This window comes from Centruroides sculpturatus, unplaced genomic scaffold (genome assembly GCF_000671375.1).
Source record: "Centruroides sculpturatus isolate CEXI.00-Female unplaced genomic scaffold, Cexi_2.0 scaffold540, whole genome shotgun sequence".
In the NCBI taxonomy this organism is placed as follows: Eukaryota; Metazoa; Arthropoda; class Arachnida; order Scorpiones; family Buthidae; genus Centruroides; species Centruroides sculpturatus.
The window spans coordinates 386,562-406,284 of NW_019384831.1; the positions used below are offsets into that span (position 1 = coordinate 386,562).

General features: G+C 29.9%; 1 protein-coding gene across 1 annotated transcript; it reads right to left on the bottom strand.

The window, feature by feature from the left end:
- Window positions 1-12,425: 12,425 nt before the first annotated feature.
- Window positions 12,426-18,987, bottom strand: LOC111630134 (O-acyltransferase like protein-like). The gene is made up of 5 exons (XM_023374163.1): window positions 18,872-18,987; window positions 17,430-17,553; window positions 15,592-15,778; window positions 15,340-15,482; window positions 12,426-12,695 (listed from the first exon to the last, which is right to left on the bottom strand). Exons 1-5 carry the CDS (start codon window positions 18,958-18,960, stop codon window positions 12,498-12,500), a joined length of 741 nt encoding a protein of 246 aa, XP_023229931.1. The 5' UTR covers window positions 18,961-18,987; the 3' UTR covers window positions 12,426-12,497.
- Window positions 18,988-19,723: the final 736 nt, after the last annotated feature.

Genomic DNA, 19,723 nt, shown 5'->3' on the forward strand with positions numbered 1-19,723 from the left:
AGTTAGAAAACACCCCATGTGGGCTCGGCTAACTCAGTCTATGAGGGAAGTACTCTTGGTATCCACAGGGCGAAAAGAGTAAAAATGCCTTAAATGGTGAATTGGATTATTGAAATAAAGGAAACAACACGGGGGTGATGTGTCAAAAGGGATGCCTGGAAAGAACCTTTTTGACATTGCCCTCAAAACTCTCTATGGGGAAACTGGTTCCTATTTGGGTGTTACACATGTAAAATTGACCTCAAAAAAAAAAAAACTGCACGTGGCCAACCATTTAGGATGTTACATATATTACATATTACAGAGTTGACTGTAATATATGTAACATCATTTAGAATGATGTTACATATATTATAGTCAACTCTGTGAACTACGGACACTAGAAGGAATATGAAAAATGGCCGTTATTTAGAGATTATTTCTTACGTTATTAGAGGTTTGACTATATTTTATTAATTTTATTATTTAATGAAGAAAAATGACCTTTTACTGTAAAATAAAACATAATTGTGTGTGATAATATAATATGTTTCTACTTTGAAAAAGTATCAACAAGATGTTAGATGGCAGTCTAACACTCTGGGCATCCGGGATCGAATCCGGCGTCGAAAAATTCCAGGAGTTTTCCCTAAGATAGTCCGTCCCGAATAAGTAAGGCCCCTATCATTCACCATTTGTGTATTGTGGGCTTGAAATAAAAGACCCTCTTAGAAATAGAAGAACCAGAAATTTCTAAAGGGCTACCGAAAGGAAACAAGGTGCCTTAGAAAACGTTTTACTCGGCCTTACTCGGAAAAAAATCCCAGAAGGATGTTACAACTGCACCCTTCACACACACCCTTGCCTCTTTGTGGTTTCAGGGGATAAAGTTGTCAAAAGAAAGCCCATCGAAATGAATTAAAATTAAAAGTATGGTAAATGAAGATCAACAATATTTACTAATTTAAAACATTTTAAAAGTAATAATTATATTAAAAAAATAAAACAGTAACTTTTCTTATAAAAATATTTGAAAAATTAATCTGTAAATTTATTTTGAAACTTCGTTTTGATTTTCTTTAAAGGATTACATTTTCTTATATGTTTTCCATCCTGTAGGCACTGATAGAGCCTTTTTTACAGGTCCATCCTTGGCTTTGAAAAACCCTCTTTGTGCAGGAATCCTGTCCCACGTCACCCGACCCCGTATTGTGGGCCCGACATAACTGGAGCATATATGCTATACCTGAAAATTTTCTGTGATTTATTCTGATCTATTCAGATTCGATCCCGGAACCTCATTACTCGGCAATCACTTTGACTGAATTGCTAGAGCAAATAAATAATGAAGGTAATTGCGAAGAAATAATAGAAGTATTATCATTTTACACAAAACAAATTACAGGTTACAAATATGAAATTTATATACCGATATAATTCATTTCGTTCATACAAGTATTTGCAATTTGAGTATATTCAAATTGTATTACTAACGTTGAATAGAGAATAAATGAAACAAATATAGAAGAATCTATGATAAATTTTATTAAATATAAGAAATAAAAACGATGGTGACAGACAGTGTGAGCATATCAACGTTAAAAGTTATTGTTTAGAGTATTAGATAGAAGACGGTTAATAGCTCAGGCACAAGTTAAATTATTAATGATTAAATTATTCCATTTATACAATTATATAATACTGTATTTAATTTTATAATTAATATATATATATATATANGTAAAAAGCAAAATAAATAATAATGATAATAATAATAATAATAGGGGTGCCGTGAATTTTTTTTAATAATTTCAAGTGTGCCACCTGACAAAAAAGTTTGAGAAACACTGCTTTAGACCAACTGATAACACGCTACTGATCTACTTGATTTACTTGTCTTCTACTTTTAAAAGGCAGAAGACAAGTAAATTTAGTTCAAACAAGTGTAATTATTTTTTTCTGAAAAAAATAATAATAATTATATTAAAAATTTCTACTCTCGGAAAATTTCTTCAAAAGAATTCGTTTTTAAATTATCACAGCATTAAAATGATATCGTTAAATTGATTTATTATTTTCTTAATATTACTGTCATTTCCTTAATAGCGATATTCAATTACATTAGTAACAGGTAAAGTAGTAATTTAACACCTAATTTTTTTATCACTATCAATTTAGTACATCTACGCATCCTTATCTGGAAAATTCCTTCCAGAATATCTTGTAATGCTCTCCATATATACATAAATTTCTCGCTATAAGTACAGGGTGGCCCAAAAGTCAATAAACAATATCATAAAGAATAAATTATAATTGCAATTTTGTAACATAAAAATGCATTGTTCTAAACTTAGTTTATGATGAATATTTTCTGGAGTACGCGTAATACGTCAAAAGACATGGTTAACCGACTTTTGGGACACCATGAAACTGGACAAATTACTACATTTTCTATCTTTATTTTATTATTAAAGCAATATGTTATATTTTATCTTCTGTATTTAAGAATAAATTTTTTTATTTGCTAGTCGAACCTCCAATTACGGCCACCTCCCAACAGCGGTCATTACTAAACGGCAGTCAATTTTTCAGAGACGTTTTCCTTTTTAATAACCTCTAAACAACGGACATTTTTTAACAACAGCTCTTTTCATGTCCCCGTCAGTGTCCGTTGTTCAGAAATTGACTGTATTTTAAATATGAAATAAGTTTAAAATATATTACAATTTACATGTGTAAATGAAATAATTTTTTAATTTTTAAAATAGTAAAATTAATATATATTTTTACAGTTAAACAACTTTAAAATGACACGAAATTGTTAAATACAATCAAACCTGTTAACGACGGCCACTAACGAAACATAAAAGATTCCATCGTTTGGAAGGTTATTCAGTATGCAGTTTTGTTCAAAAGTTCCTGAGAAAATCGTCACTGCTTAGAAGTGGTCGTTGTTGATAGGTTGGTCCTTATTGCAGGTTCGATTAAACTATAAAGACAGAAAAATTATAAAAACAAAAATGTATGGGGAAAGATAAGAGAGAAGTGAAGTGACGTAAAGTGAAGTGAATTAAAGACGATAGTGAAGTGAAAAACACAAGAAAAGAAAGCAAAGACGAAAGAAGAAAGATAAGTGCAACACAAAGACAAATGACTTTGTCTGTTACATGTAATTCGTTCTTTTTTTAGATGAAAGTTGTACCTGGTAAACCATCGAGTGATCGATGAGAAATGTAAGAAATTTGCCATACAGGTAGTTCGACAGTTTCGTTACTTTACTTAAAAGTTCAATAAAATATGAAGTGAATCAAAAGTTAGTTTATTGTGTTTAATTTCTTGATTTCTACTTAAATTTTTAAATATCGATTTCTTAAAATGTTGTCATTTGTGTAGAGAACAAGAAAGAGCAATATTGGTAATGTTTGTAATTTATATAGTAAAGCGAACCCCCAAACAATGGACACAAAAGTAGATCATTAGTGACGGTTGCTTAGAGATTTGATTGTGTTTGAAGAAACGGTTAATCGAGTTTTGGAACTATAATAAGATAATTAGAAGCGCAACGTGCCTCAAAATACACTTATCTATCCTTATTTGTAGTCTTATTCAAATACTTATAAACTTATGGCACCACGATTAACACTAGTGAACACAGGTAGTTTAGTTTGTCGCGGGTTTGTACGAGACCAACAGGTTAGTTATGTGGAATTTTCTGGGTGTTCTTTATGAAATAGGAGCCAGTTTCCCATTTGAACCCTACCTGTGCAGCACAACCCCTTTGGATTTAAGGACGATTACCTTTTGGGTAGAGGGTGATCGTCCTTTTATACCGTTAACTCAATCTAATCTAATTACCTCACAACGCGTGCATAGGGATTTAATAGTGATATTTTGTATTATTTCTTCACTTTTATTTATTAAAGAGAATAGGATTTAATTGTGCCACGGTTTCGAATCAAATCTTCTTTAACCCATGTTATCAGATACTTATGCCATGCGGTTAATCTTACCTCATGCAAAGAAATAGTTATCGCTTATATTCTTACATAATTTACATTGATTATGTTTACTTTTAACATTTTAACCATTTTCATTTTTCAAATCGTCTGGGGCCAAAATGAAACAATTATATCTGGCACGGGTCCATATTTATGAATTTTTCTATCGAACAGAATTTTATTCGATTATTTCTGTACATAAAATTGAAAAAAAATATGAATAAATAAATTCCAAAATTGTTAAAAATTCATTGTATTATCTTAATAAAGTAGATTTATTTCAATTTTTACTTATATACTCTTTAAATTATTCAAAGTTAATAAAACTTTTTCAATAGAAAATAAGTATAGAAGCGAGTGAAAGTATTGATTTCAGTTCATAAAGAAAAAATTAAGTTTAGATAATTCTATAAATATATTTAAAATAATGTTCTGCAGAATTAATTAATAAAATATAAAAAAATATTCAAAAAATGAATATTTTAGAAATTATGAATGAATTCTTCAACATTTTAATTTAACGAAATATTTATTAAATTTAATTTAAAATAGTCGAAATTTCATATCAAGTCTGTGAAATTGGAATTTCTATTGAAAGTTGTTTTCTTTACCCACTCCGTGGGCACAAACTTAGCCTTTTTTCCATACCAATCGTGGGTTCAGACGATGAGGATTGTAAAATAGTATGATTAGCGGGCTTAAGCCCACTACCCATACAATTCATGCAATTGTCCATGTGTAGAATTAATGGTAGATTGCTTGGAATAAATGGTATGTCTTGGCAGATTATCCGTGTGTAAGATTAGTGAACTAACCCCCACTAATTTTATACATTGGCAATCTACCAAAGGAGAAATATCTCTCAGGAAAACTTTCAGGGAAATAGCACCCGATAGAGTGTTAGAAACGTGGAAATACCGAGAAAAATCTACCCGTTGACAAGATACGAACCCATGACAACTACCAGTGCTCATTGCTACTAGTGTACAGTTCAGGAGTGAGAGTGAGGGTTGGAGATGTCAAAAATAGTAATATTTTCTATTTATAATTCATTATTTACAATTTTTTTTTAAATTCTGACACTTATTACCGCTTTATTAATGTTTAATAATAGATTTCTAGTGTGTAAATACTTTTCTTCATGTAATATTAAAATCGAATTTTGTTTGAAAACTAATTTTTACTCTGTTTATATTGAATTTAAATATTTAAACATTGAATTTATTATTTCTCTTACGACAAAAAATAATTTATAATTTTCTACTTAAATATTCAATTTAGATCCAAAATGATGATTTTATTTGAATTTTAAATTATATCGAAATAATTTTATAAAATATAAATATATTACGACGAAAGAGTGTGTCCCTGGAGTAATAATAACTAAGTAAATAAATATTTATACATTTGGGATCATATAGACATCATGGTACAAGACATGCACATTATTTTATAGTGACATATACAAATTAATGAATTAATTTGAATATTGTATGGAATTTATAATATTCTGGTTGCTTGTTCGACCGTAACAAATGGGTTAAATGACTTTTGGGAATCTTTTCTTATATAGTAAATCTTGTAAATAAATTATATACACTGTTTGTGTTATTAATGTAGTGTCTTCAGAATGCAAAGAGGGTCCTTCAGAAGTCTCTCTACTGATTCTGTAAACATTTGAAGTCTATATAATTTTAAAAAACAAGTATCTTATATAAAATAGATGATGAATTATAGTGGAAGTTCGATAATCCGGCAGCCAATATCCTGAAACCTGTGAAAATATTAAATAAGCTAAGATCAATAGAATAAGGAATAACAACACGAGGGCGATCTGTGAAGGAGCTACCAACATGGTTGACTTTCTATGGGAAATTGGTCACTATTTAGACGTTAAACACGTGAAGTAATTTCGGAAAACTCAACGTGACTTACGGAAAATTGGCTTCCATTTAACTGATAATTAAACACGTAAAGAATACGAGGAAAACTCCAGGCGGTGAAGTTTGAATTTGCACTCAACTACCAGTGCTTATTGTTTATCCACTCGGCCACTTATGGAGCGAATTAAAAGATAATTTTTTTAAAAAATACAAATTTATGTTTCATAATATAAAAATAGTAAAAAAATGTGCCTTAAATTTTAAAACATATTTTTACTTCATCTATTTAAAATAATTTATAAAAATTTCTTTAATTATGCTTCATCGCTCCATTTCACTAATTAGATTATTTCTGCTTTTTTGATTTTTAATTAACGAAGATTTATAATTTTACATAAATGATTTTTTAATAAATTGGCTCGTCTAAAGAACTAAATGAAATAATTTTTTTCTTCTTCTTCGTTTCCTCCCTCTTACAAGAATTTCTAATCATATGTTTTTCTACATTCATAATAACTACAAGTGGTATTTTTAGTTAATGGAGTTCGCAAACTTATTTTTTTTAATTGAAATTATTTAAATAATTTCAATAATTATCAGGAGGATTTTTAAAAAGTATTGATGAAGATATCTTTTACATACTCGACTGTATATTAAATCTAAACCAGCAACAACAACACCTGTAAAAAGCGGCCATTTTTATGTTTCTGTCAGTGGCCGTTATTTAAAGGTTAAACTGTAATATATTATAGAAGAATTCCCACTATATGCAAGGTGATACAAAAGTACCCATAGAAAGAAGACTTCTGAAAGAAGATGCAGGTGATGCATGCGTGCTCAAAATATTAGACTTGTTAACATGCATACACCATGAGGAAGAAAAGAGCATTCCTATGTGCATTTACTGTAAATTTTAGAAGATTTTTACATGCTCATAGATATTTCTGTTGAGATTTTTAGAGAGGATACGCGGCTTACTGGTAAGAAGCAGTGATGAGAACGATGATGATCATGAACTAATAAACAAATGAAATATGTAGTTTATAATTCCATTACACCTCTCCATGATTCATGCCTCTCCAAAGGGCTGGCCACGTGGAGTTTTCCAGGTTTTCTTCACATTTGTAAAACAAATACAAACCAATTTCCGTTAGAAATTTTTCTCTGGATGCATACCCTACTCGGCAGATTGCCCAAGTGTTGTCTTCACATCTACAAACAAATCAGGCTTTATGGTAGCCTGCACATTCTGCAGGGTCCTTCAAAGTAACTATAAAAACTTTTGTCTTTCTGTAAACACTTTGAGGGTTTACAAGTGTATGGAGACGTGTTAATATAAATTTATCCTTTGTGTTAAATTCTGTTTTAAAAATTTATAATTTTAATTAATTATCAAAAATTAAATATCACTAATTTTTTACCTATTGTTCATTACAAATCAAGAAAAACTTAAAATATAAATCTTTTTGTTTCTATAGAATTTAATTCATAAAATACATGAGATTTATTTCGCTCGTATTAACATTAGAAACAATTTAAATTTATTTTTTAAATTAAATTTTTAAAGCAGAAATAATAACACTTCAACAATGTTTAGTAAAGTTTAATTCATTTCTGGCATTCACAGAAAATGTTACACAAATATCCTTTCACCCTTGAAAGACAAATCTCACTTAATTCACATCATTCGTCTTCATCTTCACAATTTACTTCCTGTATCATTCATACGATGTTTTTCCTGCAGGAAACACGTTTTTCTATTATTTTTTTTTTGTTTTCCTCTATTTTATTATTTATTGTTAAATGAATACGAAAATCAAAAACTGTGTAAAATGTAATAAATCATTGTATTTAAGTAAAACACAATTAAAATATAATTACTATCAATTAATAACACTTTAAATTGTTTAATTGCGATTTATTAAGTCTAAAAATGTTTCAAAAATACTTTTACATCAGGGGCACAGGGAGGCTAGGCCTTCCTCTAACACGTGGCATTCGTATGTACAGTACACACGTATAACACCAGTAGAATGTAGTACTCATTTATATGTAAATTCAGTTAGAGATGTCCCATAAAAGGCATAATTTTTGAATGCATAATGGAACGAGTTCTTTGTGTGCGTAAAAAAATATATAATTTTCTCTCTGCTTTAATAAAAATAATATGTCAATTCGTATGAAATAAGTGGTAAGTTGCAACAATAATGCAACAATCAGAAAATCATACTTGTAATTAAATATCTGATGTGAAAACGAAATATCATGTCGGTATATTCATTAATTTCACACGAATAATACGAGGTTCAATCCGGTTTAAACGAAAACAGCGGTAGAACAGATATAAAAAATCTCTGAAAAATACACAACGGCCGAATAATAAAACATACAAGTGATTATAATTTACTGTAGATACAGTAAAATCTGTCTAAAACGAACGTTATACGAAGTGAAAATCAGCTTACAAAAACTAATAAATTTTGAAATTATATATATTTTTATTTAAAATACTATTATAAATCTTACACCTGTCTAAGACGGAAAAAGACTTTTTGAATATCAATTGTACAAGTTCTTTATCAGCTAAATTTTAAATCATAATTTAAAAATCTGTCGTAAGTGCATTGGGTTTTACTCAGTTTATATTACCTCTTCTTTCCTGAATCAATAAAAATCCGAATGGAAACATGCAAAAACGAAACATTCTGAAATATAGCCTGGCATTCCGTTTTAAACAGATTTTACTGTATATTGAAAAAATCAAATTTATTAACGTATGAGACTGAAACTTGAAGTTAAAGATAAAATATTTAGCAATTTAACAATACCTAATAACACCTAACGTTAGGTTTTGTTACATACAATTCTTCTTGTACCTGTATAAAACAAATTCAGTTTATGTTATATACAGATTAGACCGTTCAAAAACATTACTAAACAAAACATGCTTATAGGGAAACTTAATTTAAATTCCTCATATAGTAAGCTGTAAAATGTACGACATGTCGGGGAAAAAGGGGAGTTCTGGTGAATGTTCTTGGAACAAACGTTAATTAAGTCGTAAAATCGAAGGATTTCTTGAGACATAAATTCAGACAGGAGGCGCACAAAGTTGTATATGTGATCTCGTGTAATTTATCACATTAATAAAGAGTATTATTAAAATTAAATAAAATTATACAATTCTTTGAACACGGAAAGTATTTAAAAAAGTGAGATTTGATTTAATTTTTTCGAGAATTTATGCATTAAGTCAATACAATTAACTTCTGTATTTAAATAATATATTTTTTTCTCATAAATTTAAATTAATTAAATAATTGTTTTCATTTCTTAATTAGAATTAAGAAATCACAGAGTTATAATTGAATTCTGTGAAAACGATTTCAATCGATTACTCGATCGATTTCAATCGATAAAATAATCGCTCACCAACACAAAATCTTACAACTATCGCCATCTAGTAACGATTATCTAAAGTTCGTTATGTATTTGAAATTATTATTATTAGAGGCAATTTTTGACCAATGATGCAAAATTGTCTATTTACGTGTCTCTACCATGTTGTATAGTTAGATCAGGGGTCGTCAAAGTGGTCGATATGGACCCCCAGGGGTCGATGCAACATCATTGGAGGGTCGATGCTGCTAGGGGGTCACAACCTTTTTTTTTATTTTGCTTAGACAGAGACCACAACCCACAACGTTTTTTTTTTTCGCTCATACATATACACTTGTAATAAAACTTTACGGTGGGGGTCAATGTGAGGCTTTGGAAAGTGATTGGGGGTCGACGGTTAAAAAAGTTTGGCGACTCCTGAGTTTGATGAATATTTCGTGTTTGTTGTCCAATAATAAATGCGGCAATACAAATAACTTTCAAACCTGAACAATGTTGCTTCTGGTCGGCTTCAATTCACATTTACAGATTTTTGAGGAAAATCTTTTGGCAGGATGTTTTGAAAATGAATCTCTCTACAATGAAAAACAAGAATGACACGAAAGAAATGCTCAAACTAAACAAATGCATCATATAAATCATATAAGTCTACTCTAACCCATGCTCTAACGTTGCTTCCCGTTTCGTCGTCTTCTGCTTCGAGTATTCCCATTGAATTTACCCACAAAAACGTTTATATCTAAAATATTTTTTTCACTCGCAACATTTCTTTGAGGGAAAGCATTCCTTTAACCATTGAATGGGTTCAAACTTTTCAGTTTGTTCATTTGAAGCACCCATTATCGAATATTCTGGTTACTACAAAGAGATATTCGATGACGATCACTTTTTACAGCTGTTTTCCCCTTATCATCTGACAACAACGATTAACCAACTCTTAAACACCCATGCGAAATTTCCTTCCTTAATTAACAGTTTGAAGTGCGAGCGGTGAATCATTTTCCCATGATTTTCAAAAGCAGTTAACCATCTTAATAATGAGCACTTATGATAATCCCACCATCTTTCATGGTGGGATTATCATAAGTTTAAACCAGAATTAGACTAGTTGCAACTAATTATGACATTGTGATAAAGACAGATAGATAACCAGTATTAGGTAGGCAGTAGCTACTCTCTAAACAGCTGTAACTCATGTTTGACATGATTAAAACTGAAAATTCAATAGAAGTTTTAAATATTCTTTCGAGAAACATACATGTTTTACTATCAGGAATAACCGTCATTACATAATTTTCTCTAAGATTGCTGCGATGTCGATAGGGTATTGCATTATTTCTTGCAACACTAATTTTTCATATAAGACTCAATTTTTTAGCTGCAAAATAAAACAGGCTTCAGTGAACTTATTTTTAGTATCTTCTAGTATTTCAGTGAACAAGCTACTTGCAATTGAACAACGCCTCATTCTGGAAGTTAAAATTTCTTTCTCAATAAGGACTTAAAAGTCTTCAAATGTAGTGGAACTTGAAAAATATCGTATAAGCTGCATTCGTTTCAATGCGTTTCATTCCTAAATCTTTACTTAGCTTTGTACTTGACATTCCTAAAAGTAACTGTGTTAATGTAAATTGGTCACCAAATAAAAATCTTATCCTTTCATTTTCAAATTATTTTAGCTCCATTGCATTTGCATTTATAAGCATTATACAACTCAAAATAGAACGAAAAAAAAATTACACAGAACTAAATTGATGATAAATAATAGGAATAATCGTTTCCAAGTTACATTCATTACGAGTTCAAGACGAATTTACATTCAGTAGGTTCCTATCTTATTTGAAGCAAGTCTCATGGGATTTTTTGTTTTCGCACAATTACAATTGGTGTTTTTAAATTACGCAGTCACCTGACAAGTTATTCAGTAGTGCTACTAAGTTAGTCGCTTTATACAAAATATTTACTTTAATTGTTCAGAATATAGAAAGGTAATATTATAATAGTTTCAAATCAATAATGATTATACACAACATTTCCAGAATGAATATACTACGTACAGTACATCGTACATAACTTTAATAGCATTATACCAACATTAGTTACTGTGAGAATTCGAGCTCTAGCGTGAATTTTCCAGCTTCGATAAAATTTTCTCATCGTTGTTTTTCTGGTTCTCTGTCACTTCGGGGAGTGACCTTTTGGCCCTTCCGGAGGTGGGAGAAAAACACAATCCGCACATTTATTACTTTGACCGATTTTAACGACGGTAAAAACGATCGAATAACCCATCAAACGAACAATCATTAATAAGGTTGCAATGCATATCCTAACCTTAGTCACCTCCAACAATTTATTCTGTCAGTTTGACAACTGTTATCAAATTTATGAGTTAGAAAAAATAACAAGACGGGATACCAAAAGTAATAATTCTACCGAAATGGCTATACTAATTGACAAAAATCAAAACTTTCCCTGTCCAGTCGAACATACACGGGATTGCACCAGAATGTACTCCGAACTTTTCTCCCCTCTGAACGGGAATAATAAGAGGTCGCACTTGGGGCGAACAGCCGAAGAGGACCCGTCAGATGATCACCTTCGGCAGACGGCCCGAGAGGACCCCCCCAGGAAATCCCACAGCGGACATCTCCATGCAGACCTCAGCCGATCTGGGGAGAGTTCGTAAGCAACGCCCATACTGCGAGATCGGGACCACGAGAGGTATTTGATCTAAATTTGATCCTCGCTCTTTCGTTCCTTGTCTCTCTCTTTGATATAGATTACTTTAGGATAGTTGAATTTCGTAGGATAGTATATTTTATAGAGCTAGAACTTAGACAACTAATCGACGAGCGTATATTCCTTGTCGCGATATAGAATAATTTTGAGTAATCCCTTTTTGTAGCATTTCACTTTGTACGCGTATGTGTAGATAGTAGTGTTGTAACGAATAGTATATTCGGCCTGAGGCCGAATACCGAATATTCGGCCAAACTATTCGGCTTGATTAACGCACGTATGAAAATTTTCGCGCAAACCGCATTATGNTACAACATACTGCAATATATTATTATAAATCACTTCAATTTTATTTAAATTGAATACAGTTATACCTATATTAGTAAATACATTTGAATACATTGAATAAAAAAATACATTTAGCCAATATTGTTACAAATCAGTTTCATTATATTCGGATATCTTGAACATATTAATCATATAAAGATAATTCATATTCTTAGACTTCATTGCTGTCGTTGTTTTGATTTTCACGCAAATTATCAATTCTGCGTTCTTCCTTTCTATCCACTTTTTTCTTCTTACAGAAAAAATCAATTATTTTATTAATAAGATAATTCAAAGGTGTTTCCACAAATAAATGCATGAGTAACGACGCTATCAAAGTTAGGCACATCACCATTAGGAACAACATCCACTAAAAAAGAAAAAAATATGCATTAATTAAAAAAATGAAATTTCAAATTTATTAAATAACAATATCTTTTATTCTTAAATACATTTTATGATGTTATTTATGTTTTAAAAACTTACATTTAAACTTCGATGTAACGCTTTCGTATATAATGCCAAAAATTATTTCTGTATTTATACACATCCTTATGTTATATATTTATATCAGGTCACATCAAAAATAAGAAAGTCCCCCCATATTCCCCTTATCATGTAAGGACACGGTTGCCTGATCCTTACTTAACCTTATATGAAAGAAGTTTAACATGTAAGTTTTCTGGGCGTAGAAATTTACTAAATTTTATTTACTCGTGACAATATATAAAAGCAAAATTTCCACACCACCTGAATAAGTTTTCTGTATATTTCTAATTTTCAAACATTCATTTTTTTCTCACTTACTTATCAAATAATGTTAAATAAAAAAGGCAGGACTGTACAGAATAAGGGTCTCTAAGAGGAATTAAACCTGTACGGTAACTTAAAAATATTGTAACGTTTACAACTATTTATTTCGCAACATAGAAGAAAATATTATTCTGGAGTAGATTGATCTATTATATAACGAATTTGGAAAACTTTTCAGATAGTACAAACCATAATTCAGTCAAAGTCTTAGAATAATGGACAGCATTTACTGCTGATTTTGCTTTTAAATACATTCGAGAAATGTGCTCGTATTATTTGAACCAATATCACATCATATCCATAATTCTCTATGAGCCTATCATCAATTTCACTTTCGATAAACCAGGTGTCTGAACATATAATATAACTGGTTTCATCTTTACCATACTAAGTCGATCAAGCCGTTTTTATTTCATCGGTAATGTAAGCCAACTTTCCCATCTATCCAAAAGCGCCTAAACAAGAAGTCATTTTTCGTATTAATTATTAACAAAATTTCACTATAATAATGTGTTTATACATTATCGGCTCTGTTAACTATAGCAGAGGAAAAACTATGGCAATCGGTCAAACAAAGAGCCTCCAAGATTTTAACATTTCCGGACACAGTGACCTCGATACATCGAAAAATATAAATCATTCAAAAGATTTTTTGTATGTATGTATGTGGGAAGGGAACCATTTTGATTACCCTTATTAAAGTTCGTGTGCTTTAAGTCGAAATTTTTAAAAATTTTTACAGGGATAATTATTATTACGGTAGTCATGCTATTCAACATCTGTGGTTAAAAATACCGAAAGTAGAAAAATAAAGAGAGATTGTATGTCTTATCTCGAGTAGAATCCGGCATTATGACAATTTCATCGTTATTAGCATTTACAATTTTTTATAAAACCCATCTTTATGTTGAAAATTATGTTTTTGCCATTTTATAATAATTAAAGATATCGAGTCTTAGTATTAAAACACAATAAGATGACACCACATTTGTAGTTTTAAATGTTTCCGAAAAAGTTAATAGACTCTTCGCTGAATCTTTATTATTTATTTTTTAAAAATGTTAACTAAATACAACTAGCGAATGGCTAACATTTACTAGTTGTACTTTCACGCATTCTTAATACGGTAAATTATGTACCGAACATATTCATGTATACATAACGTAATACGTAATATGCACATGCATGAAATTACCACCAGCTACTGGAGTAGAATCATTATACATGTAGTATTTGGGATACTTTCTATCTTGTAGGAGATAAGTACATTTTCTTTAATGCCATCACGAGAATTGGCCATGTAAATTTTCTGTGGATCTCCGACTGCCAGCTCTTTCATCTTGTATCCTCCAATCTTATATTTGACATGCTCTTTCATCTTATATCCTCCAAAGTGATATTAGTCCTCCGTTTTTACAACTTAAGTGAAACGACTACAATCTTAGCAAATATCACGACAGAGATTTCTGCTAGAGATTTGGTAAGTGAATTATATAAAAGAAGAAACTGCTAATTAGCGATAAAGTTGTTATACAATTATAAAAAATATAATTAATTTGAATATTTTTAGTATAAAGTTAGCAAATTTATAGCTCATGTATCATAATTCAAAAATGAAATTTCAAAAGAAAAAATATCACGCGATGTACTGAGTCATAAGATGTATTTTGTCGACAGTCCTATGGCAAGGAGGTTGACATGTCAAACTAATTTTCCATTCAGTTTATGTAGTGGTTTTTCAGGCCCATCAGAACGCCACTTTTGTACGCATAGCCAAGTCATGATGGGTATGACAAAATTTTCATAGAATAAAACGAGTGAAAAAATGCAAAAATCTCGAAATAATTGCAGAAAAACACAAGAACATATTTTATCCATATTCTTGCAGTATGGACAAAATTTTTGCTTTACAGCCTGTTATAACGGCGTTTTAATTTAGATAAATAAATTCTAAAGATTTTTGCAAACGTAGAACAAAGAACGTAGAACATAGGACTAAAACTTGAAATTGAATAAAGTGTAAATATGACAAGAGGTGCTGTTCACTAGTAATTTGAAGAGGTACAAATATTTCGAAATTTTGGTTNTATTAAAACACAATAAGATGACACCACATTTGTAGTTTTAAATGTTTCCGAAAAAGTTAATAGACTCTTCGCTGAATCTTTATTATTTATTTTTTCTTATTAAACTAATCTTACCAGAGTTATTGCTGATGCGTAAAGACCTTTCCGTAAATGATTATGAATATACATTAAAACTAGTATATGAAGCATGTAGATCCAAATAATTAATTTATCCAACATACAAAATATTCGCAATGAAAAAATTCGATTATAGATACCTGTAATAAAATCATGCTATTAATATAAAATAAGCAATCAATTTAAAAATAGAATACTTAAACAATAACTAAATTTTATGTGAAATTGCTTCAAAATTCATTTACTTACCACCGTATCCCGTAATGCAGGCAACAGAAATCCATGTCGTAGCCACAGTAAAAGCAAATGGCGATAACGTGTGATGTAAATATACTATAGTGTCGTTTGGTGATGTTTCTCTTTTATAACCGTGCAATCCAAATATTGCCAGCATTATCAATATAATAGTTCCGATCCAAAATACCAGAAGGGTTTTCTGTAATGTCATTTAAAACTGTTTCAAACCACCAAATATTACTATTAGGATAAAAATAGAGAAATATAAGATTTTTTATAAGGCTACGTAAATATACAGAGAGTAGAGAGAAAGGGAAGTTAGAGTGTTAAGAGTGTTAAGTACAGGTAACTTTTGCTTAACTCGGAATTTGATTTACGTTCGAAATTAATTGTGGCAATCCCTTTCAATATGCATTAGAAGTAAGAATTTGCCCAATGCCCTTTTATTGCGCGTATGTTTTCTTTTATTCTTGTTCCCAATGTCCTTTTTGTTTCACATACATAAGTTTTGAGTGGATCACAATTACAATTAAATAAATAAACTATTTTTTTCTTCCATTAAATTAAAGGGAATTAGCAAACTCTGCTGTAGCAAAACATTGTAATAATTATGGTTGCCAAATAAATATAAATACAATAAAAATTAAAAAGTAAGAGTCTAATAATTACAAAAGACAATTATGTGAACATATAAACACAAAGAAAGAAAGAGAATAAATAATAATTTAGGAAAAATAATCCACCAATCCTGGGACACCATACTTCATGACGTTCACAAAAAGCAAAGCCTATAAATGATTGATAGAATCACCTTATCTTAATGTCCTTAGCTAACGTCAAATAGAACCTTGATCTAAGTTACAATATCAATTAATACTTGTAATAATTTTAAGTTTTTAAAAATTAACGATTTATTTTATTTATACAAAAAATGCAATTATGTAAATTTGTAATTTTTGGAAATGTAATCCAATTGTACATGATATTAGGACACGTGTTTACTGCAAGTTCTTATAAAATAAATTCTCAACAATAAAATATATATATTTTTAATTAATATACAATATATTTCATTTATTGTAGTAATACTGCTGATCAGGTGCGTGTTAGCCCGAAACACATTTAAGTGTACAGAAAAAGTTACTACTGCAGGTGATTTAATAAAGAAAATTTGTTTCTTCTGAACTAACTCTCATTATTGTGTCAATTTTTAAAAAGCAGTGTAAAGTTTTATTAATCAATAATATCCAAGTAGAGAATTAAAAATCAATTAGAAATAAGGACTGTAAGGCAATTATAATGAAAAAGAACATCTTGTTTTATTTACTGTTTTTAAAATAAATTGACATTGAATTGTTATTTGTATTATTTGTTTATTTTTAATTTATACTTTTTGGCTTTAAATCACTACTTTTAGTGTTAGTAGCCCGCTGCCAAAAATTTCAAAAGCAGGTCGCCCGTAGTTGTTAAAACATTGGCCACCCGTGTTTTAGACTAATGATAAAGGATTTCTTAACTATCACTACACCATTATTCTGTTTACTGAGAATCAATCAAAAGTTTATCTGGAGAGGCTATTAAATTGGCTATTGGAGAACTACGTCTTTACATATATAGCAAAAAGTTTACAGCTATAACTGAACACCACAGTTTCGTTGGGCTAATGCTCTTAAAAGACGCAAATAGTCAGTGTATATGGTCGTTAAGCCTTCATTGTTACGACTTTGATGTAGTGTACAAATAATATTCTAACCTAACCTAACCTAACCAAAGTTAACTAATTACAAACACTTGGCTGTTTGATTAAATGAAATTTGTAAAATTGTATGCATTTCTTTAAAAATACTTACACGAGCAAATTTAATTTCTCCTTTTTTCGACAGAAAGCTTCCAAACAAGAATCCAGTAAAAAATGAGCTGAGATGTGCATAATAAGGTTTAAAGTAATTCTGATTCACGTAATTTAAAAATTTTCTGAAAATAATGTAAAGAAAACAATATAAAAGTATTAATAACATTTTATATATTAAAATTTTAAATAATTTTAAATATAATTAGTATTAATAAAAGCATTACATACAAACAGAATTAAAAGAAATTTGCCAATTTTTTATTTAAAAGAAACAAAAAACTATAAGAAAAAAATGATAAATTCAAAATTTATATTAAAATACAACCAATTTATATTTTGCATCTTATGAACAATTGATCTATTTCAGAGCCAATTAACAAACATGAAGAACAAAGATTAATTGTTTAAATGTATTTCATGATGTTCACAGGTAGAAAATAGTTATTAGAAAGTCATTTTTCCTCATTATGCAGGCGAACTTTTATCTTATAATGAAGAAAGACATTTCTCTATTTTGCAGATTATTCGGTTACATTATGCTGTCAGATGTTTGAACGCTTCACAATGCATTAGTAATATTAAAAACACAAGCAATAACAACTCCAAAATATTTTATGATGGGAAACTATGTACTCCTATTCAACGATATTTACAGAGCTGTCCAAATCTTGCTAGTATCAGGAGATTTCAGTCTATGCAGAAAATATTTTCGTATAAAATTTTGAACTACATTTTGTCACTGACGAATTTGAAGCAGCGAGGAAAATTTCATTTGTATAAAACATTTACACTATATTGAAATCTTAACGATTCAGGAGATATTTTTCAGCGTAAATAACAATCTCATAATTTAAAAACTGGAGAAGTCTGTTTTTATCTCGACTGGAATTCGTTGTTTGCGATGCTTTTTAAATACAATGAGATAATAGCACTTTTCTACAAACAGCACTCCTAATGGCCTACAACAAATGTACCATGACGAAAGATTCAGCTCTTCTATTTTTGTTTATAGCGCTATTGCCTTTCCATAGTGAAAAATTTTATCATAGTTTTATGTAAATTTATTTTCTTTCTTCACAATAGCAGATTCGGTTGCATCAGGACTGCTAGATAATTCCATGTGGAACGTTTAATAGGAGTACGCTACTCTGATAAACATCTTTCCGTTCGTCTGAAATCTATACATCATTCTTTAATCTGGTGGATATAACAATTCATATCTTAACAATTTCGTACATACTAAAAACGTATTATAAAGAAATGTATCGATTTTTGTCAGTATTAGTAATAGTGTCTTGATGAATAATGTTTTTATTGTTTTTCTCAATGTAATAATGAAATTGTAATATTTTCTGTTTTTGTCTAGTAAACGTATATCCGCTTTTTGACTTTATAATGTGGTGTCCTGTAAATAAATTTATATAAAATTAAAGTACATACCTATAATCCAAAGAATAACCGAACATTGTGTGATCTTTGTATACATTTGTATTAACAACGTGTGATACAACTCCTGCCACAATTAACATCACTGTGATAATTTTTCCGTACTTCGGCCATCTAAAGGTGAGAAAATATATATTCATTTCTGTTTTGTTCATTTAAATTACAACGAATTAAACAAAACACTTTCTAACCTATCTCCAATTAATTATTATATCTATTACATATGTAATCCAATCACGAAATCACACTTTCGTAATAAAATTTAGAAATTTGGAGTTCGCGCCTAGACAACTGGCAGATGACGTGAATTTACCGCGTTTTTATCACGTATTTACACATAAAGAATGCCTATGTTTTCCAGAGAAATTTTTCACGAAATAATCTTATTTCTGAAATGGTTTAAATTGTGCTTTCAAGCATTTTACGAAGTTTCTTTATGTCGCTAAGAATGTGTTCTATATCGATATAAAGGATTGCATATTTAAAATTCATTCTAAAATTATTTAAATATATAAAATTACTTGTTCTGACTGATTGACTAAATGACTGATTCATCATCGCCCAGAAAAAACCGCTGAACCTAGAGATAAAATTTGGTACACAGTTAGATTAGGTCATGTGAACGCGGACTATGAAGGGATATTTTGAAATTCTCCCACGGGGGAGAGACGGAAAAGTTTAAGTCTTAACCGGACAGACAGCTTCTACTGTACTATTTTAGATGCGATTTTTCGTTTTCCACTACGTTTAATTTTCATTCAGTAATTAGATGAGTTAAATTCATAACATTTTAGACATTGTTATAAATATTTTTATGTATTTCGTTTTTAAATATGTTTGAACCGT